The 22,667-nt window shown below is 39.1% G+C and overlaps 1 protein-coding gene across 8 annotated transcripts in view; it reads left to right on the forward strand.

Annotated features, from left to right (window-relative positions):
- The window catches only part of ARID4B (AT-rich interaction domain 4B), a 157,549-nt gene that overhangs the window by 117,980 nt on the left and 16,902 nt on the right, over window positions 1–22,667 (forward strand). For all 8 annotated transcript variants that reach the window (XR_015241548.1, XM_086679639.1, XM_086679638.1 and 5 more), the window contains 3 exons: window positions 10,337–10,421; window positions 12,346–12,544; window positions 20,675–21,889. Coding sequence is in view for 7 of the 8 variants with exons in the window: in XM_086679639.1 (XP_086535765.1) it covers window positions 10,337–10,421; window positions 12,346–12,544; window positions 20,675–21,889 (1,499 nt within the window). In the remaining variant the exon portion in view is untranslated. The remainder of the gene's footprint in view (window positions 1–10,336; window positions 10,422–12,345; window positions 12,545–20,674; window positions 21,890–22,667) is intronic.

A 22,667-nucleotide genomic window follows, 5' to 3' on the forward strand; every position in this document is an offset into this window, starting at 1 on the left:
TAAAAAAAAAAAATTCTGTCTCGAAGCAAATTGGCAAATTGGCTCCTCCTTTGAAGAGATGGGGGGCGGGGGACAACTAGTAAAAAGCTTTCACCAATGGGTTCAAACCTACTTTGTGCTAACATTCAACTGCTTTTTAACAAACATTTATTCTTTTATTTGGCATATATAAGTTCAGTATCCTGTGCAAAATACTATGCTTGAACAGAGATACAAAGAAATGGTTCCCGTTAAGGCATTGATTGTCCAGATGAAGGAACTACCCCCCCCCCCCCCCCGCCAGGATTTACAACCCATCCATCCCACCACTCCTCCCTCCTAATACCCTCAGCCCTCCCCTTGGCTTACTTACCTTCAGTCACCCCTTAGACTCATTTCTTTTGACCCCCACGCTCTTGTGTTGCTCTTGTGTTGCTTTGTAATCCTTGCTCGACAGAACCACTAGAACACCGATTAAATCTCACACTCGTGCTCCTGGCCTGCACCTGTGGCTCACCCTGGCTGGAGAAAGCAAAATGACTTACTTTAAATTCGTGATTGTGAACCTTAAGTGGCCAAGATGTGTCCCCCTTCCATCCCCTCTCTCACTTTCTCTGAAGACGATTTCATACTGTTTCTTATCTCCTCAGATACCCAGGATCTCTTCCCCATCCCTGCTTCGTAACCTCACTGAAAAACTGGAATGAGAGAATTTCTGCAGACTTCCACCTTCTTACCCGCCTCCCTTGCCACGCTCTGCGCCCGGTCGTTAGTCATCGGTGATCGGGCGCGCCGCTGTCTAAAGCCGGTCTTCTGAGTGCCGTGCCTTGTTGCCTAAATCAGAGCCGGGGCCCCAGAAATTCTCCCTTTCTTCCCCCTCTCTGTCATCAGCTTCTAGCTCTGTTCTAACTCATTGTTGTCTGGACCTGCAGGGATTTCTCCCGTCTCAAAGCTCACTTGACCTTCCCCCTGCTTTTCCTGCTGTGCCATTTCTCTGCTGTATTTCTATCCAGCAAGACTATTTGAGCAGCCGACTTCTCTCGTGTTGTTTTGTGTAAGCCCACTCCAGTAAGGCTTTGCCCCGTCACACCTCCAAAACTGTCACCAGTGACCCCCATCTGACTGAATTCCATCCTTATTTCTTGACCTCTTGCTGCTTGCCTCAACAGTGGCATCTGACCCTGCTGATCGCTCCTTCCGTGACAGTGTTAACTTGTGTTCCAGCTGCTACATCGGCAACTGTTTTTCTTGTTTATTTTCCTTTTCTGCCATTCCTCAGTCATCCTCTTTTGTCTCTTCTTGTCTTTGTGTGTTTTCTTCCTTATAATTGTGCCCTTTTATCCTTTGATACCCATTTTAACTTGTTTACATTCTTATCTCTATTTTTCCAGCCCTAATTTGAATCACTTTTCTGATAACTGCATTTTTCTAAATTATTTCTCGGAGCCAAATAATTTTGACCTTCTGGAATATAGCTTCCACTTAGGACTGTGGGGACCTCAGGACCACATTACTTCCCACTACAAAAGAGCATTTAATTTTTAAAACGTGAAAAGTAATCCCAATTCCATATTCATTCCATTAATATCCCTTACCACTTCTAGAAAAGTACATGCCTGTAAGTAGCAAATAAATCTTGAACTAAATTGGACCTCCTGGCAACAAAATAGAAGTACAGCAGGAGTTAAAATCCAGATCAAAGGAACTAGTCTACAAAAATGATACTTACAGAATACAGACACAAATGGGGGATTGGGACAGATGTGACCTGGCTCCCTCACTGGAGCCTCTCAATGCTTTTATGTGTGGGAACTCTTTGTTTAACGTCCTGAGGCACTGTCAAGCTGTTTTCCACAGAGGCTACACCATGTTACATTCTTAGCAGAATTGTATTAGGGTTCTGGTTTCTCCAAATCATCACCAACATTTGTTATTTTCTGTTGCTAAAAAAATGGTTATTATTAGCTAACTTAGTATCTCATTTTTTTTTTCAAATTTTTTTTTGAAAGGTTCGTTCATTTTTCAGAAACAGAGACAGAGGGCATGAGCGGGGAAGGGGCAGGGAGAGGGGGGAGACACAGAATCTCAAACAGGCTCCAGGTTCTGAGCTGTCAGCACAGAGTCCAACTCGGGGCCCAAACTCACAGACTGTGAGATTCTGACCTGAGCCGAAGTCGGACGCTTAACCGACTGAGCCACCCAGGCGCCCCTCATTTGGTTTTGATTTGCATGTTTAGAATGACTAGTGATGCATACTTATTGGCTATTTGTATGTCTTTGGGGAAATGTCTGTTTAAGCCCTTTGCTCATTTTTGAATTGTTATTGTTGAGTTGTAGGAATTCTTCATATGTTCTGTATATTAATCCTTTCTCAGATACATGGCTTGCAGATATTTTCTCCCCTTCTGTGAACCCACAGAATTCGCTTTTCACTCTCTTGATACTGTCTTTTGATATACAAAAGTTTTAAATTTTGGTAAAGTCCTTATTCACCCGTTTTTTCTTTGTTGCCCATGCTTTCGGTGGTGTATCCTAGAAAACATCACCAAATCTGGTGTTGTGAAAATTGCCCTGTGTTTTTTTTTAAGAATTTTATACTTTTAGTTCTTTTTTTTTTTTTTTAACGTTTATTGATTTGAGAGAGAGCGCGCGCGGTGGGGGAGGAGTGGGGGGAGGGGGAGGCAGGGAGAGAGGGGGACAGGATCCGAAGCAGGCTGTGCTGACAGCACGGGGCCGTGTGGGGCTGGAACCCACGAACCGTGAGATCATGACCTGAGCTGAAGTCAGATGCTTAACCAAATGAGCTACTCAGGTGCCCCTATACTTTTAGTTCTAATACTTTAGTTTTTAATAATCCATTTTAATTTTTATAAAAGTATGTATGATAGTCCTTTTTTTATGATTTTTGTCATATGAAGAGCCCATCTCCTAATTAGCAGCCGAAATGGGGTTGAGAGTGAGACTAAAGTGAATCTGATGGGAAATACTCCTGATGTGACTTTCCTTCTACTCTGTCTTCTTTTGTCCCTTTAAGAATTTTTATGTCACTTCAGATTAATTTCTTCCATATTCATATTCCTTCCACCTTCAGAGTATTTTATGTCCTTACTTCTTTTTCTTCTTTTGCTTTCATGTCATCTGATCCCTACCATACTTTCATTGTGTATGCCAATGGACTTAGGAATGTTGATAAAAGAGTACAGAGTTGTTCTATTCCTGTGCTTTAAAGTAATTATTCTGGTAATGATAGAAAGGAAAGCAAAACCGTCTTGGAAATTGTCTGCTTTATTGCTATAGTGTGAAAGTTAATGAAGGCTGGGAGGGGACATTGCTCCATTTTTGTTTTTGTTTTGTTTTGTTTTTGAGTTTATTTATTTTGAGAGAGAGAGTGTGTGTGTGCGCGCGCGCATGGGGGAAGGGCAGGGAGAGAGAGGGAGGGAGGGAGGGAGGGAGAGAGAGAGAGAGGCAGACAGACAGACAGACTCCCAAGCAGGCTCCATGCTGTCAGCGCAGAGCCTGCTGAGGGGCTCAAACTCCGGAACCATGAGATAATGACCTGAGCCGAGATCAGGAGTCAGACACCCTACCCCTGTCTTTTTAACCAGGCCTTCCAATTCCCTTCGCATGTTCTTCCTCCTGTGTCCCATTCTTTATTTCTTGATCCCTCATTGTCATCTTTTCCGAACTCTCACTTCCCTAACCCCCTGTCACAGTCCCCCAGCTTATTCAATTTACGTTTATGATGTAAAGCATATTCAAATTAAAAAGTACCATGGCAGTCAAAGGGCTGTGTTACCACTCACGTGAAAAATTCTTATGCAGTATGCAAATGATTTGTATCAGACAGTCATACATGCAGAGAAAATTAAAATAAAGTTTAAAAGCAGGGAATGAAATGAACATAAAAATAGTTTATACTTTAAAAATAAGACTTTTGAGTTGACTCTCGTTTCTCAGTGCGAGTGAAAATAAATAGTTCCTTCATGAAAAAAGATTAGTAACTTGGATATTTTGCACTCAGGTGGGCTTTCTTTCTTTGTATGTTGAACTTAGAATGTTCACTAAGTTGGACTTGTTCCATTCATTTTTTTGTAGATTGGCAGTTATGTTTAAGGTAAAAGGTAAATGTGGACCTGTTCATTTGGTGGTTTTGTAGATTGGTAGGTACATTGGTATATTTTTCTAACTGTACATAAATCCTAATTCTCTAAATTGATCAAATGTTAATAAAGTAAATTTTTAAGGTACTTTTAAAAGTCAGTATCTGCGCCACAAAATACAGTAAGTGCTACAGTTGTTAACCATTTGTAGTGATCTCTATAAGCCTGATAGAGTATTCTGTGATGTGTTCTTAACATTACATATTCCCTCTGCCTAAAGACCTATACCTTTTTTCATTTTACAGACTTAAACTCTTTAGGAAAACCAATCGATATAATTTCTATGCCATGCACTTAGGCTGTTTGTGTCAAATATTAAATATGATTATGCTATAATATTCAAGTTATTGTCATTCTGTTCTTTATTATGATGAACACCATTCCTGTGTCTTTGATGTGGATTTAACATGAAGTGTTACATGATGTGGAAATATGAAATGTTAATAGCATGCTTAGAATTTTATTTTTTCAATAAGATAATGCTTTTATTTTTGTTTTGTCATATCTTAAAGTACATGACAGAAAGCATTAAATTGCGTTCAGTGAGTCTTTCATAAATTTTGATTTATATATTCTCTCAGATTAAAAATATATGTGTAAATTCAGATTATTATAGAAAATTCATAAAGTAGGTAAATATCGATACAGTGGCTTATAAAGTTCATGATCAATAACTATTGCTGTTTTTCATATGATTTGGTCTTTTTTCCTATTACAGTGTCATACTTACTTTTTTCTGTAATTTTTTTTACTCTAACCATTAAGAGGGAAAATTTTCTTTCCTTGCTAAGATTGCCTAAATTTCCACTTTAGATGTAAGGTTTTTGAGACCTGAGTTTGTTGTATGACATGGATTACCTTTTTGTATAAAGATAGGCAAGATATAAAATGCATATTATTCAGCAGTTATTAAATGAGTCTGTTCATTACAGAAAACAAAATACAGATGACTTTAATATTTTACATAAATTAATGGTCGGGTTTTAGATTTTCTCTTTTTTATAATCTGTATACATCTTTCATATAGTGAGCTTTTAAATATTATGGCAGTTTGGTTTTGCTTGTGAAATTATTTTTAAAATACCTTTATTATGCATGTAATTATTTTTTTTAATCTCTAAGGTTATGTCTTTTGGGGTACATGTTAATACACACTGATAATATTTCTTTGAAAGTGGTTTGGTTGGGGTTAAGAAGAACCCAAATCTAAATTGCTGTGGGCAACAGTAACCATTTTGGTTTTCTTACATCTGGTTGATTAATGTTCTTTTCCATTTTTATTATTGCTAAGTGATTTCTTAGATGATTTGCCAACACATCCAAACAAAAATCAGAAAGCTGTGTTTCTCTGGTGAGAGCAAGTATGTTATGGTCTCTGAATGGTTCCTTCTAGCTTTGTGTGAATATTTTAATTCAACACATTTTAAAAATTCAAATGCCTGTGTGGCTTCTTTCCGAAGGTTTGTATTGGTACTTTTGTCATTACCGCTTAGGGTTGTGTTCTCTGTTTCGCTGTCAGCTCCTTGTGGGAAGAAGCTGTACTACACCATTCCCGAATGCCCAGTGTGTAGCTCCCCAGGAAGTCTTTATCAAACCAATAAGTCCCCGAGCGTACTTTCAGTCTTGGCGGTTCATCTTACTTTCTGCTTCCGGGGTCATCTGGTCCAGCTCCATCATTTTGTACAGAGCAGGGAGCAGACCTTTAGAAGTTAAAGGAGTTGCTCGTGCAATCTCTCCTTTCATGTTCGTTCCATTAGTTGAATATTCGATGGTCTCAATAGAAATGTCCTCAGGTACGCCATGCGTGTGTTTTGAAAATATTTTCCTTAATACTCTAGTTAAATACGAGATGAGATACCTGTGTAGGTTCCATACAGTAATTACAGTGATTTATTGATAATTGAAAAAGTATGGTCTAATTACTGACAGACTTTATTTTCTAATTCAGTATTTTTTTAATTCAACATTTTAATATTTGTTTCAGTATTTGTTTTTCTTAGTTTCTCAGTATTTGCTTTTAAAGGGAAGAATTCGGTAATCCTCTTTTCTTTGTGCCATGCCAAACTCTATTTCCTTCTGTCACAGAGAGCTCCATTACTATCTTGTGATCCTAATTTCTAAAGGTAACGTCTAATTAAAGGCAGCACAGTTTATATCAATAATGCAGACCATTGGTTTTCTTGACATTCTCTTAGGACTCTGTTGTTTGGATCAAAGGTGCAAGTCATTTTGTTCGTAGGCCCAGCGCTTTGCCTTCTTTCTCTCCTGGTTCTCAAACTACATTGTTACTAAATGTGGTAGCTGACGGCTACAGTCCTACCAGCCTTGAAGAGAAGTCTAGGTATTTAATGATAGAAAGTGGTTTCTCTGATAGACCTTTTACCCTAGATATGTGTTAAGTAGTGTTCTTCCTACTAGTGGAGAGACCCCATCAAAATATGTGCTCTTGATTCCTTCTGTGCTACTTAGAGCACACGTGGAGTCTCTTTTTAATATACTGTATTAAAAGTCAAAGTTTACATAGAATAAACAGCATCAACTTCTTGTAGTTCTGAACTAAATGCTCTTCATTCAAGTCTTTATTCTTGGTATTTGATAGGGAATCAGACTCTTGACCCACTAATATTACCTCTTTATTTAAATTAACTGGCACACGGGGCACCTGGGTAGCTTCGTTGGTTAAGCATCTGACTTGGGCTCAAGTCATGGTCTTGCCATTAGTGACCTTGAGCCCCGCATCAGGCTCTGTGCTGACGCTCAGACCCTGGAGCCCGCTTCAGATACTGTGTCTCCCTCCCTCTCTGCTTCTCCTCTGCTCATGCTCTGTCTCTCTCAAGAATAAATAAACATTAAAAAAAAAAAAAGAAAAACTAAGAAAAAAATAAATAAAAATAAATTAACTGGCACTAGTTAAAATAAAAGTTGAGTTGGCCTCTTCCTTACATAAGTTAGTGTCTATAGGAAGTGTTGTGGGGTTTTTTTTTGTTGTTTTTGTTTTTTTCTTTTCCCCGCACCAGTTTTTGTTTTTTCTCCCACGTGACTTTATGTGTCTCTCCTTCCTGTTCTTTGAAAGTCCTCTGTATAGGAAATGGAACACTTGGATGATATTCTGAGTGATTATGTAAAGGGAAGGAACATTTCTTACTTTTAAAATACAATGATCAGTTTATTCGCTGATATTTTTTTCCCTTGTACGATTAATCAAGCAACTAAAGTGCTATTTAGAGCGTCATGAAGTTTTGAAGGATTGGTCTGGGTTAATGTTTATGTCTGCAGTCTCAGCTTCCATTTGGTATGGGCTTTGGAATTTGAAAGCACTCCCTTAACCAGAATCCCCTAATGCGGCTTTTCCTAATGCTGGTCTGTTACTCTTCTCTGTGCTTTCTCTGAATGGGACCTGGTGTGCCCTCAATCATTCTGGTATTGACCAGAGTGTTTTAAGAGGCTGTCCCTTTCCCATTTTTCTCTAACTTCCTACCGAGTGCTTTTCTTGCAAGCCTGTTGTTTGCAAAGTCCCATTTTCTTCCATGGTCAGAATTTTCTGAATCTGTGAAATAAATTCATTGGTTTTTAAGGCACGATCTAGTTCCAGAGGCTATTAATTATAATAGCAATAATAATATTGTGTCACTACATTTTATAAAAATGGAGAATAAATCTGGTGCAGGAAAGAAAAAAAGTCTACAAGAATAGTATCAGAATGGGGGGAATGCCTGAGCAGACAAAAAGCACTGAGAAAGTAGAACAGAAAGAGGCAAATAATGGAGAAATGATATTAGCTAATACTTATAGGACTATAAGTTACCATGGAATTACTTCAATAGGAAGTGTATCTAAAGAATTTTCCAAGGCATCTCCCAAAGCCATACAGAATATTCATTATCTTAAAACGAAATTGTCATCCAAAATAGTGAGACCATAGTGTTTAATTACTGCGGTTCAGATATTTTAGAAGTGTGTGTAGATTGTTTCATATAATTCCAGAATTTTCTTTTTTTGTTTTCTGCTTGGTCCAACAGTCTTTCCCCATCCAAACTCGCTACTTTAAGTTCTTCTGATAGCCAGTCTTCTTATAGCATCCTTACTTTGTAATTGGGTGGAGGAGAAAATGATTTACCAGATAGCATCTGTAAACTGAGCTTACACAGTGGGCATCAGCCTGTACCAAGGGGGTAGCCATTGTTTTATTTATGTATATGTTTCTCCTACCCTGTTCCTAAGAGAATTTAAGTAACATCCATTGTCTCTGAGTCATAAAGAAGTCTTCCTCTATCACAGTGAACATTTCAACTATGGAGACAATAACTTTTTTTTTTTTTTTTTTTGCTTATTTGATGTATTTGGTGCTCCATGTAACGTATGCAAATATACAATATCTCATGGTGGTGATCCTAAGTTGAAAGCTACTGTTTTGCTCTAATTTGAAATATAATTCATGTCAGAAATCCAAGTTGAATAGAGTAGTGTTTTTACTGGTAGTAAAAAATGTCTGATACTGCACAACTAACTACATAACAGATGTCTTCAATTAAGAAAGCTAAAAACTGCAATATCTTTGTTTAGCTCATGTGGTGTTATGTAGAACCATCATGAACTACCTTTAGTTAGAAGAAGACAGGAAGCTTGTTTTGTTTCCTTTTAAACAAAGTCCACAGCAGTGACTTCCATAACTATATCCAAATCAGAGCAGCTTCTGGGAATTTATATTCAACTTTGCTGAGGGCAGAGATATTTTCTGTTCATTTTCCACCTTCAGTCCAATTTTGGTAGGAACTAAATTGCTTTCATCTCAAGCATAATGCAGTTTTCAGTATTCCTGGGCAAGTTAAAAGTACTGTAAATATTTAGGTAGGTGCTACTGTGCCAGTATAAATACCAAAAGGAGTGTGTTAAGTAGAATAATAATATTTGTTTAAAAAATTTTCAAAGTACTTATATATTTGATTCTCAAAAACTATATGATATGCAGCTTACTTAATTTTTTTAATACAGTCTTATTTGATACAGATTACACGAGGTCTGATGTTGAGAGTGGCTTGGCAAGGGCCACATAACTAGCCAGCAGGGATTATGTAAAGACTTTTCTAGAACTCATTGTGTTCTTCCTTATTCTCTGTAATTATTATGGCCCTCAACAGCTTCCAGCAGATACAGACATAATCCCTTGTGTGGGATTGTACCCTCAGCTGCACCAGCCAGTGTCACTTTGCCTGGGAGTGGCTGTAGGCATACTTTCCAGGCCTACTTTAGAGCAAGAATATAATTTATTCGTCAGATAATGACCCAAGTCATTTACTTCCTGACTTAGGGCCTTTATTACTTCATTTAGTGCCTCTAATAATGAGGACATTTTAATTTAAAAGCTCATTTTCAGTTCATGTTCTGGAGTTAAAAAAGTCAGTGAGTTTTCCATTTTCCATTTCTTCTTTTTAAACATAAAAAGAAGTTAATTTGTTTTTAATATTTCTTCTTTCTAGCGGAGTTTTTACAAAAATAAACTGCCGTTCTTTTTTGTCTTAAAGAAATAGCTTTATTGCAGTCAGTAGTAAGTTGCACCCTGTGAAACTAACACAGGCTGTCAACATTGAGTGGACAGGCCATCGGCGCTGTTGACTCTTAGCTGCCTGTCCATGTAGGAAGCATCTCAGAATACTGAAAAACTTGGCCAAGTAATACTTTCCTAGTGTTTCATGAGAAGTTTTTTTTTTGTTTTTTTGTTTTTTTGTAGGTGATTTTGCATTGTCCGGAAGTTACAATATTATGCTCTTCTATCACATGATGCCATTTAAAACTAGAGCATATTACTTAGCTTCCTGATGTGTCTAGAAAAAAACCCCAAAACAAACCTGTCTACTGGCTGCTTAAAAACAAAACAAAAAGACAGAAAATATTATGGTTTCTTTACAGACAAGTTTGGTTTCTCTTTGGTGTAGCAGACTCAGGAGTGCCAGTTTAGACCTCAGGAGGTCTTTCTGGTCTTGGCTCAGCCAGAAGCTGACATTCCGTCCTTGGCCAAATCACTTGATCTCTCTTTTGGGGCCTTGGTAGCTTTATTCATTGAACCAGGAAGTTGAGCTAAATGGTCTCCAAGGTCCTTCCCTGTTCTAAAATGTTACGATTCTATTTATGAATTTTTCTTTAATATGGCATAGTTCTGTGATGTTTTGCAAATTTATATTAATTTCCTTTCATTTTAGATATGATGAGTGGATTAAAGCAGATAAAATAGTAAGACCTGCTGATAAAAATGTGCCAAAGATAAAACATCGGAAGAAAATAAAGGTAAGTGCTTACTTTGCTAAAAGAACTTTTTTTCCTGCATGATAGGTGTTAATTGCAGAAATTTTCCTCCAAAATGATGCCATCAGTGTTAGTAGAAATGAAAATACTCTCTTAAAACAGCGAATTTATCAAGTGCTAGATTTGGGTACATTCGATATTGTCACCTTATGGGAAGGTATTTTGGAAATGATACTTTGGAAAAGGCATTTGGAAAAATGATCTCTGAGGCTTTTGTAGTTCCGACATCATGTAAGGCCACCCAGCCAGATTTCACTTATTTCAATCCCTTTTTGCCCCTCTCATCTCCAGCTAGGAGCCATAAAATAGTATGGCTGGGAGCCTGGCTTAGTGTGAGGGCTGTAAACTATTCAGAGGAAGAAAAGAAGGTATCTGAAGGCAGACGAGAGCCGATCTGTACCTTCTCTTTTTCTCTTCATCTTTAGCTGACTGTATTAGCAGTAGCTTAGGATGTGTTCATAGGACTCTGTGAGCCATACTGTAGATGAACCATGGGGACTGTATTAATGAACTTGTATGGAAATTACTGTTACTCTTATGTATGATAGATTTACTCTTATATATTCTAAGACTAAATCTTTTAAGTGTTTTATTAGAAAGTTGACCATTCATTAGGTAACATATAGTTGAGGTGCTTAGTAGTTCTTCTGAAATTCAGTCTTCATATTCACAGTGAAGAACTGTTACTTTCCTGCTACTGGCCCCAAATAGTGCAAGTTTTCCCCCAACATAGTTACTCTTTTCTCACTGTAAAATTGGGTCTGGTTCTCAAGTTTTGATATGGCAACCCAGTAGCTGCAACTCAGGGTGCTGGTCCAGGGACCACCCTTGGAGAACCATTACCCCAAAGCATCTATAATATGCAATGAATTATCTTCTGTGCATCCAGAATGGTGATAGTCATGTACTGTATTTGGGAGAAGTGTGAAAATAGCCACAGATTCTATAGTCAGACCTGTATAACAGGATTTCAGAGTTGTCTGCTACACCATCATGCTCTACATCGTCCTTCAGGAAGCTTGTCTAAATGTGATTTTTTTTCTATAAATTATTTTAAATTTTTTTTTTTCAACGTTTATTTATTTTTGGGACAGACAGAGACAGAGCATGAACGGGGGAGGGGCAGAGAGAGAGGGAGACACAGAATCGGAAACAGGCTCCAGGCTCTGAGCCATCAGCCCAGAGCCTGACGCGGGGCTCGAACTCACGGACCGCGAGATCGTGACCTGGCTGAAGTCGGACGCTTAACCGACTGCGCTACCCAGGCGCCCCTTCTATAAATTATTTTAAGACCAGATTTAAAAAATAGTTTCCAGGAAATATTTTAGTTAGCCTCTGCTCCTCTTATTTGTAAACAGTCAGTTGGAGAAAATTTCTCATTTTTTCCAGAAATGTTATTTTATCAATGAACAGGTAGGTTTCTTCCAAGTTAACTTCACAACAGATCATTTGTAGAGTTATTATTCCCAGTTGTCAACTAAATGAAGATGTTAGGAATTTTGTCGCTCCCAGCCCACATTTTATATTGAAAATGTTACAAGTTTTAAAACTACCGGGTTGAAAAATTTTTTATGAATATTTGAGCCTGTTGTGATTTAATTTTGAAGAATTTGTATCACCAGTTATTAGCAGTATGAGGTTTTAGTCTGAATTGTTCATAGGATCTCTGGTTTACTTCCACAATTAAAATGTAAATATTAGACAAAAACTTTTTGCTCATCCTGCAGTACCTTTGGGGAAAAAAAAAAAACACCTCTGGCTGTTTAGAGGAGCTTCTTATATTCTTTCTTTTCATATTATTTAATATGTGATACAACTTTGAGTTTAAAATGAGTATTAGCATTGTTACAGTAAATACTTCATGATAAACTATGGCTAACATGGCATACTGTTTTTCTTAACCTAGAATAAATTAGACAAAGAAAAAGACAGAGATGAAAAATACTCTCCTAAAAACTGTAAACTTCGGCGCTTGTCAAAACCACCTTTTCAGACAAATCCATCTCCTGAAATGGTATCTAAACTGGATCTTACTGATGCCAAAAACTCTGATACAGCTCACATTAAATCCATAGAAATTACTTCTATCCTCAATGGACTTCAAGGTAAACCTAACAAATACCCTGTTGCTTGCAACTCTGTGTTTTGTTACGAATCAAATTCTGTAAAGGCAATGTACCGTTTTTTAGTTGGACCAGAATTTTGTTGCCTGTTATTACTTGAAATAAAATCAGCCATTGATTGAGGCTTGGAAGTACTTCTGTTATTAGTAGATCTAAAGGCATCCTTAAATTTTAGTTACAATTTATTATTTACCCTATAGTACTGTGTTTTTTTTCTCAGGTATTGTCCTTTCTGTTGCCACATAAAACATGGTTTGTGTTAGGTAATTTTAGACTATAAAATTACACTGAATTTTTTGTTAAGAATACCAAATTTTGTTTATCTTGATTGCATCTATTATGATCCTCTTTTATGATAGCATTATTGCCTATTAATATTTGAGGCAGAATGACCTATAACTAAATAATACAATATGAATGTTGGTGTGTCTACCATAGTGGTGAACAAATAACATTTATTTAAAAATTTTTTTTTTTTCAACGTTTTTATTTATTTATTTTTGGGACAGAGAGAGACAGAGCATGAACGGGGGAGGGGCAGAGAGAGAGGGAGACACAGAATCTGAAACAGGCTCCAGGCTCTGAGCCATCAGCCCAGAGCCCGACGCGGGGCTCGAACTCACGGACCGCGAGATCGCGACCTGGCTGAAGTCGGACGCTCAACCGACTGCGCCACCCAGGCGCCCCTAAATAACATTTATTTAAAAGAATTTTGCATTTCTGCCCCAGAAGTAATTAATATCCTGATTTTAGTGTGATCATTCCTTAACTTTTCTTTTGAATAAACATATATGTATATATTAAACATAAATACATATTTCCAAACAGCAGATGAATTTTTAAAACACGGAGTAGCCAGCACAAGCCTTGCTGTGAAGGCTCCCTGAGAATGTTACGTGAACGGAGTCTGTAGGTCATATTCTGGTTTTATATTCAGCTGCTCCGAGAATTCGCAGAAGCATCTCTCAGGGAATTCGGTAGGGCAGGGTCAGAAGGGAGTTCTGGGAAACATCGGGGCTCACCACAGCCAGGATGAACAGGAGCATGGCGGTAGTGAGCCGCTCTGTGTTTTCTGATTCTAGGCTTTACCAAACGAACTTCTAGCTTTCAGGTGCAGGTCAGAGCAAAGCATTTCTCCTGGGTACAATGATGTAGTCCACTGATCCCAATAACACCTTACAAGACATAGAGGGGAGAGCTGGAGTTTTATCAACACATTGTTCAAACAAGCTAAATCTATTTAAACGCGTTCAGACAGTGTGGTGGCAGCAGGCATCTTAGTGATGGTGCTTCTTGCTATTTCTTTGGAAAGGACACTGTGTAGGACTGGTTTCCTTCTGCATCTGGTACACAGATAGCTTCCTGGGGAGATCCTATTCTAGGGATCACTCTTCAGAGGAGCCCTTGGAATTCCTTTGTTCTGGCATCTCATGTCTGTTTTACCCTCGGCATACTCTCATTGTGGTGGAGCATATTCTCTAGTAACTTTTTAAGAACAAGTGAGTGAGAAGGAAAGCAAATTTTTAGAGACTGTGTGCATCTGAGAATATCTTTATTCTGTGCATGGTTTAGCTGAGTTGAATGGTTTTCCTTCAGTATTTTATTAGCATTGTTCAGTTGTCTTTTTTTGTTTGTTTATTTATTTATTTTCAGAAAGAGAGAGAGAGAGAGTGTGTGAGCAGGGGAGGGGGCTGAGAGAAGGGGAGAGAGAATCCCAAGCAGGCTCTGCACTGTCAGCGCACAGCCCAGCGTGCGGCTTGAACTCACAAACTGTGAGATCATGATCTGAGCCAAATCAGGAGTCAGATGCTAAACTGACTGAACCACCCAGGTGCCCCTCACCTGTCTTTTCTGATGTTGTTTCTGGTCGAAGTTCAGAGCTCTTACAATTCCTGATTCTTTCTGTGTGACTTGTTTTTTATCACTTAGGTTTTTTTGTGGGGTTTTTTGTTCTTTGTTTTGGGTTTTGTTTTTTTTTTTTTTTTTTTTGGCTTTTGTTTCTCTTTGGAATCTGGAATCTTTGTTTCTAATGTCCTAAAATTTCACGGTGATTATGCCTTGTGTGGATATATTTTCATCCACTGTCTTGAGTACTTGCTAGGCTCTTTTCATTCTAGAAACTTGAGCCTTTTTGTTCCAGGTGCTTTTCTTGAATTATTTTGTTGATTATTTCTTCCTTTGCATTTTACTGTTCTCTCTTGTTTTTTGTTTTGGATTTTTTTGACTTACCATTATATCAGTATTGCATTTTCTGTAGTATATTTTAATATGTTTATCGTTTTGGGGATGAGGTTATTCATTCTTTGGTCTTTTTTCTCTGATTTCTTGGAAATTTTCTCAACTTTGTCTTCTGATCCTTTCGTTTATTATTTAAAAAATATTTATTTTGGGAAGAGCACAAGTGGCAGAGGGGCAGAGAGAGGGAGACAGAGGATCCAAAGCAGGCTGTATGCTAACAGGCTGGCAGAAGCGAGCCCGACGTGGGGCTCAAACTCACGAACCGTGAGATCATGACCTAAGCCAAAGTTGGACACTCAACCTACTAATAAGCCACCCTCGTGCCCCATCCTCTTATCCTTTTAAAAACTATTTAATTTACTGCCGTAATGTTTGGTGACAGCTGGTATATTTTTAATTTTCAAGAGCTCTTCATTTTCTACATGTTCTCATAGCATTCTCTTCTTTCAAGATGGGTACAAGATCTTAACCTTTCTGGTTTTGCTCTTTCCAAAGGATATTGTAAATTTTTTGTTCTTCTTTTGCATGGTTAGCTACTTCAGTTTGCTTTTTCCTGCTTTATTGTTTTTTTTTTCAACGTTTATTTATTTTTGGGACAGAGAGAGACAGAGCATGAACGGGGGAGGGGCAGAGAGAGAGGGAGACACAGAATCGGAAACAGGCTCCAGGCTCTGAGCCATCAGCCCAGAGCCCGACGCGGGGCTCGAACTCACGGACCGCGAGATCGTGACCTGGCTGAAGTCGGACGCTTAACCGACTGCGCCACCCAGGCGCCCCCCTGCTTTATTGTTTTGATCTCTTCCCTATGAAGGACTTTTTCCTTGGCTGTCTTCTCCTGATTAGGAATCTTGAGCACATGGTTGGGACTTGTCAACTTTGAGTTAATTTTACTCTAAGGTAATCTGGGTGGGCCATTTTTTGGAGAGGACTACTGTCAGGTCTTTAGGTCTTTTTCTTAGTCCAGTTGCATCCCAGAGAAAAGAGTCTTCCAGCCCTGACTGGAAGGTAAGAGAATGTCTTCTAGTGTTTAGGATCCAGTTGAGGATTAGGGAAGGAAGGAGGGGAAATTCTTAGCAGTTGTAGTTCACTGATCCCACTGAGTTCAGCATCACATCTGTACCTGCGCCTTCAATAGTTCTTAGCATTGCCTAGGCCAGAAATCCTGTCTTCACCATCTTCAGAAAATAAGCCTCCAGAAGAGTGGTCACCTGACAACCCATGGCAGGGGTGAGGACCTAGGGATCTAGATGCTTTTCGAATAATGTTCACCCGATGCTCCTTATGTTAAGCTGCCTCCTCTACTTTTCATTTTCACAGTCACCTGATACAGCCAATTTTTTTTGAAGAGTCTATGGAGAATTGGGTTTTTTTCTCAGCTCTATTCACTGCTGGCTTGGGTCTGTTTACTCTCATCCATCTGCTTTTTGGCTTACGCATTCTATTGTTCTCCTATTGTCCCTATTTTTGTTAGCATATTATTTCAGAAATTGTGTTAACATGCCACGTGTATGATATATGTGTGTTGTAATATATAATTATTAATATATATTAATATGTTCCATATTAACACATTAATACATATCCCAAACAAATATATATACATATGCACAGATATGATATTTTTATAAATGGGATCATTAACACTACAAAACCCCACCTTTTCGGGGGGGCTTGGCATAGTAGAACTGATAAACCTTTTCATATCAGCACATTCATACAACTGAATGAATTGCTATTTATTTAATTCTTGATGAAGAAAGGTATTTAGATTATTTTCATTATTTTTCCTATTGTACATAATTCAACAATGACCATCACAAGTGCCATATTTGTAACATTTCACATATTCTCTTCTTCATATTTTCTCTTTTCTGTGGTAAATTTTATTTTTGATTTGGCCATAGATCAAATTTAAGACATTCAGGTTATTTCCAGCTTAAAAATGATTGCTGCTATGAATGCATATGTATATGTACATGCATATATAAAGAAAAATTGAGGCCACCCATGAGTGTAGAACACAGATAGCTAGGAGTCTCTTCCCTGGCATGAGATGAGCTGGGAACAGAACAAGAGGGTGGGTGATTGTTGGAATTCTGTGGAGTGATTGAGTATCTCTAGAGAATAATATTTCACATTTAGGCACCAGAGATCCCCCTCAAGTAAACTAGATTCCTGCTGAATCACCTAATGGAAAGCTTATCCATTAATAAGCCCTACCAATACAGTCAGGTTTTAGTAGGTCATCCTTCAGTGTGAACAGTCAAGGAGAGCTCCCACATAAAATGTGGAAACTAAGACGGAAGGAGTGACCCTTGAGGAGAGAGATAATGAAGGTAAGAAGCATATTAGTTCTCTCCGGTTATTATTAATCTCAGAAAACCCGTAAGCATCTGTAAAACAAGAACAGGATACAGTGATAAAGTAACAGAGAACAAGAAACACCTAGAATTAGACATTGAAATTAAAATTCAGTCAAACACAGTTTGGAGTCGAGGAAAACTTTGAGAAAATGTAAGAAAGCAGTGATAGAAATGTAAGATGAGTGATACTGAATAGTAAATAGTGAAATCAGAGGGGAAGAAATGAACAGGTAACCGTGCACACCACTGTGGTTTGAGTATACTCACGTGTGTATATCTTTGTTTTTCATGCTGGGGAGAGTGACACCAGCATTACTGCTAGAATCCGCCTGAGGAATCAAGAAGCCATGGGACCAGCATGCCTGGTTATAAGTAACTAAAAAGCAGTTGGATTTTGAAAAAGCGAAACCCTAGTTTTCTTATGAACTGTCTCACGACTATGTTATTTATTTTTTGATTTGTACCTCATCACTCCGTGCTGTATTATATAGAGTGTGGCAGTTCTATCTGTCTTAGAGAATGGTGTATATGTGGTGGTGGGTTCTCCTCCCCAGTCTGCCATATACATACCAATCACTAAGATCATCCTAGAATAGTCCTCAGGTGGACAGAGGAATAAACAGGTAACTAAAAGAAGAAAAATCTCCAGAACTGACAGACACGAATCTTTAAATTGAACGAGCCTATCCGGTACCTGATAAATTCGTGAATAAAGAACCATGCCACGGTACGTTATTATGAAATTAAAAATACCAGGAATAAAAAACCACCACTATGGTTGAGGAGATAAATGAAAGTAGTGTTTTTAAACTATAAGGCAAGGGGCAGTACCTTCAAATTTTTGAAGGAAAATAATTTTCAACTTAGAATTCTGTACCTGGTTAAACTATCGTAAAACGATGAAATTTGAGAGTAAAGATGTATTTGGACACGTAAGGACAAAGAATATTTACCTCCTTGTGCCTTTTTAAGGAAAGTACTAGATGATGTGCTCCAAAACAATCTGGGAATAAACCAAGAAGGAGGAAGATGGGCAATTCACATACCTGTGGGTCTCAGTCAAGAGAAAGCAGTGAAGGTGGGGGGGCCTGGGTGGTTCAGTCAGTTAAGTGTCTGTCTCTTGATTTCGGCTCAGGTCATGATCTCAGGGTTCGTGGGACAGAGCGCAGCTTCAGGCTCTGTGCTGACAGCGCAGAGCCTGCTTGGGATTCATTCATTCTCTCTCTCTCTCTCTCCGCCCCCCCCCCCCCCCCCCCGTGCATGCTCGTGCTCTCTCCCTCTCTCTCAGAATAAATAAATAAATATAAAAAAGCTAAAAAGAAGTAATGAAGGGAATTACTAAGATGATAGCTGTTAGAGCAGACCCAGAGAGCCACCAAACTAAATGGAGTAGAAAGTAGGTCTTCAGGATAGAGAGATTCGGTGAATAAGGGAGCTGGATGGAGTGCTTGCCTGCATGGAGCAACTGAAATAAATGTGAAAAAGCCTTAGAAAAGGAAGATGTACCGTCAAAAGGAAGGACTTTTGGAAGCTTGGAGAAATGGCTCTATGAGGAAGGAAGTTTGTCAAGTGTGGTGCTTCTTTCTGTAGTGAACCACATTTATGTATATTATAAACAGTATATTTAATTATGTTATTTATATTATACATACATATACATACATATATATATACATATGTATATATTATGTGTTATATATATTATATAATATATATAATATTATATATATTATGTGTATATAATTATATGTATGTATATATATTATATGTATATATATACATATAAATATATGTATATTTAATTAATTTGGCTCAGGTCATGATCTCACAGTCTGTGAGTTTGAGCCCCGTGTCGGGCTCTGTGCTCACAGCTCAGAGCCTGGAGCCTGCTTTGGATTCTGTGTCTCCCTCTCTCTCTGCCCCTCCCCTGCTCATGCTCTGCCTCTCTCTGTCTCAAAAATAAAAACATTAAAAAAATTTTTTTAAAAATAATTAACTGAAGATAACTATATATGGAAAGTATGGCAGGAGATAGGAGTATTAATACAATACCCATGGCTCATTACAGGCTAAACTTCCTAAGCGAGCACATCTCTTAATTATATACTATCAGAAAACATGGTTTTGAGACTTTGGAGGCTTGGGAAGGAAGAAAAAGAGCTGTTGGTTTTCTATTGAGTTTCCATTTGTTTTTAGTCATATATGCAGTGCTTTGATAATTAAAACAGTTCAGTTGTACAGAAACACATTGAAATGTTTAAATGTTTTTAACTACCTTAATTGTGTCTGTTCTTTTTTACTTGTAGCAAACTTAGCTAAAGAACATAGGTAGTGTTGTAGTCACAATTATAAGTTCAGGAACCAAATGACTTAGGTTTCTGTTTCTTCTCTACTTTTACTAGCTCTTTGGAGTGGTTTAACCTCTCTAAATCATAGTCTTCTAAACTATAAAATGGGGTTAATAATAATATACCCCTCATAGGGTTTTTGTGAGACTGAGTCAGACAGTCTATGCAAAGCGTACCAAAGTATCTGGCATGTAGCAGTTTCTCAGTAAATGTTTTATTAAAATCATGATAAAAGCAATTACTTTTTATACTTAGTTGAATCCATTTACTAAAATGTACTTTCAAGAAATAAATTCTGTAAATATTTTTATGTAATGTATCAGTTACTTAAGTTAATTGGGTTTACTCTTCAAAACACTGTAGAAAACAGGGCACCTGGGTGGCTCAAACATTCAACTCTTGATTTCGGCTTAGGTCCCGATCTCAGGGATCTCAGGGTCATAGGATCGAGCCCCGCCTTGGGCTCTGTGCTGGGCGTGGAGCCTGCTTGAGATTCTCTTTCCCTCCGCCCCTCTCCCCCGCTGATGCTCTCTCTCTCTTTAAAAAAAAAAAAAAAAAAAGACAAAAAACAATTTGGAAATTCATTGTTCACAAATCTTTGCCTAATCATTGCTACATTGAAAATGAAGCTTACAATTTCATATACAGACGTTGAAGTTAGAATAACCCGGGATTACATCCTGACTGCAGTTATTTTCTACTCATAAATTTGGAGGAGTTTCTTTTTCATAATCCGCTTTATTGAGGTATAACCTACAAACAATAAAATTCACAACTTTTACGCTTACCATTTAATGTGTTTTGGCAAAAATATATGGTGGTGTAACTACAACCACGGTCACAGTACCCAACATTACCATCATGGGACACCTGGGTGCCTCAGTCAGTTAAGCATCAGACTCTTGATCTCAGCTAACGTCTCAATCTCAGGGTCATGAGTTCCAACTCACGCTGGGCATGAAGCCTACCTTAAAAAAAATTACCATCGTTGTGTGAGTGTCTTAAATCTCCAAAGCTTAGTTTTATCATCTGCAAAATAACGATGAAACCTAGCAATCCAAGAGGACTGTAAACATAGGGGCTAATATATAGAGAGAGGGCCATGCACAGGGAAGACACTGCTGGTGTCCTTATCATACTCACCGGTGTTTCTTCTTTTCTAGCTTCTGAAAGTTCTGCTGAAGACAGTGAGCAGGAGGATGAGACAGGTGCTCAAGACAGAGACCACAGTGGCAAAGAGGAGTCGAAGATCGATCATTTGACCCATACCAGAAACGATCTTATTGCAAAAGAGGAACAGAACAGTTCATCTTTGCTAGAAGACAACAAAGTCCATGCAGATTCGGTGATCTCCAAAGCGGTGTCAAAATCTCCAGAAAGATTAAGAAAAGATATGGAAGGATTATCTGAAGATACGGATTATGAAGAAGACGATGAAATCACAAAAAAGAGAAAAGACGGTAAGAAGGACAGCGCAGAGAAATCTTCAAAGCCTCAAGTCAAACGTGGTAAAAGAAGGTATTGCACTACAGAGGAGTGTTTGAAAACTGGATCGCCTGGCAAAAAGGAAGAGAAGGCCAAGAGCAAAGAATCACTTTGCATAGAGAACAGCAGCAACAGCTCTTCGGATGAAGAGGAGGACGAAAAATCAAAAACAAAGATGACGCCAACGAAGAAATACAACGGTTTGGAGGAAAAGCGAAAATCTCTACGGACAACCGGTTTCTATTCAGGATTTTCAGAAGTGGCAGAAAAAAGGATAAAACTTTTAAATAACTCTGATGAGAGACTTCAGAACAGCAGAGCTAAAGATCGGAAAGACGTGTGGTCGAGCATTCAGGGACAGTGGCCGAAGAAGACTCTGAAGGAGCTCTTTTCAGACTCGGACACTGAGGCGGCAGCCTCCCCGCCCCATCCCGCCCCCGAGGAGGCGTCCGCAGAGGGCTCGTTGCAGCCGGTGGCCGAGGAGGAGGGCTGCCCCCCCAGCGCCGAGCTGGAAACACCGCCACCGGCCGGCGCCGACGGTAAGCCCGCCGAGGAGAAGCCGGCGGAGGTCACTGACAAAAAAGCGGAATTTCCCAGCAGCGGCAGCAACTCCGTGCTCAACACCCCCCCTACCACCCCCGAGTCGCCTTCCTCGGTCACTGTAACGGAAGCCGGTCGGCAGCAGTCTTCGGTGACCGTGTCGGAGCCGCTGGCCCCGAACCAAGAAGAGGTTCGCAGTATCAAGAGTGAGACCGATAGCACAATTGAGGTGGACAGTGTCGCGGGGGAGCTGCAGGACCTCCAGTCGGAAGGGACCAGCTCGCCGGCAGGCTTTGATGCCAGCGTGAGCTCCAGCGGCAGCAATCAGCCGGAACCAGAGCACCCCGACAGAGGTGAGGGCCAAGCCGTGTCCGTTGGCGTAGTGTAGAACCTTCTGACGTTTCCAAGGGCTTCACGGTAGCGCTCGTTAGAGCATGAGGTGCAGAAGTGAAGTCCTTGCGTGAACGCGGTAAAAATGGAAATTGGAAGGGTGCTTTGAGTAATGGATAGCGAATGCGCTGAAAAGCTTGGGGGGGACTTACCGTCCCGTGCGTGAGCTGTCCGTGACATCCCCAGGGGACCAGAGCACGTGCTGGGCACGCACCCAGGCCCAAATCCACACCTTTTTGAAGATTCCTTATACGCTGGTTGACTATGTGGCATGAGCAGCTTCAATATATATCTGTAACGTTGTTTTCGCAATTGTGACCGATGTGCGTTTTCTCACAAACATTTTGATTTGTTGACAGACCCCTCCACCCTTAACCAAATACTGTGTGTAGGGGTTTGGAGCAACCAACTGTCCAGGCACTGCTTTCCTCAGACAACCGTGTCAAACTGATTTTCAAGCCTGACTAACTTGTGTGAGTTTGTAAAGGAATTTGATGCTTTCTTAGATGCATAGCTTCCAGATCGAAGGAGCAATGTGTATGTTACCCTCCAGTAATACTTTTTTGATTTTCCGTGAAGTTGTTAAAAGTGGAAACCCAAATTAGTACTTTGAAAAGTATTGGTGCCCTTTGATTTTGCCATAGCTATTCTTGTGTCTTCGTTCTTCTTACAGACCACTTCATTCAGGTGTCTTTAGATGAATAGAATATACGCCGACAGTTGGCTTTGAAACCTACTTTT

Source organism: Puma concolor, chromosome D2 (genome assembly GCF_028749965.1).
Source record: "Puma concolor isolate L17-30 chromosome D2, mPumCon1.1.hap2, whole genome shotgun sequence".
Taxonomy (NCBI): domain Eukaryota; kingdom Metazoa; phylum Chordata; class Mammalia; order Carnivora; family Felidae; genus Puma; species Puma concolor.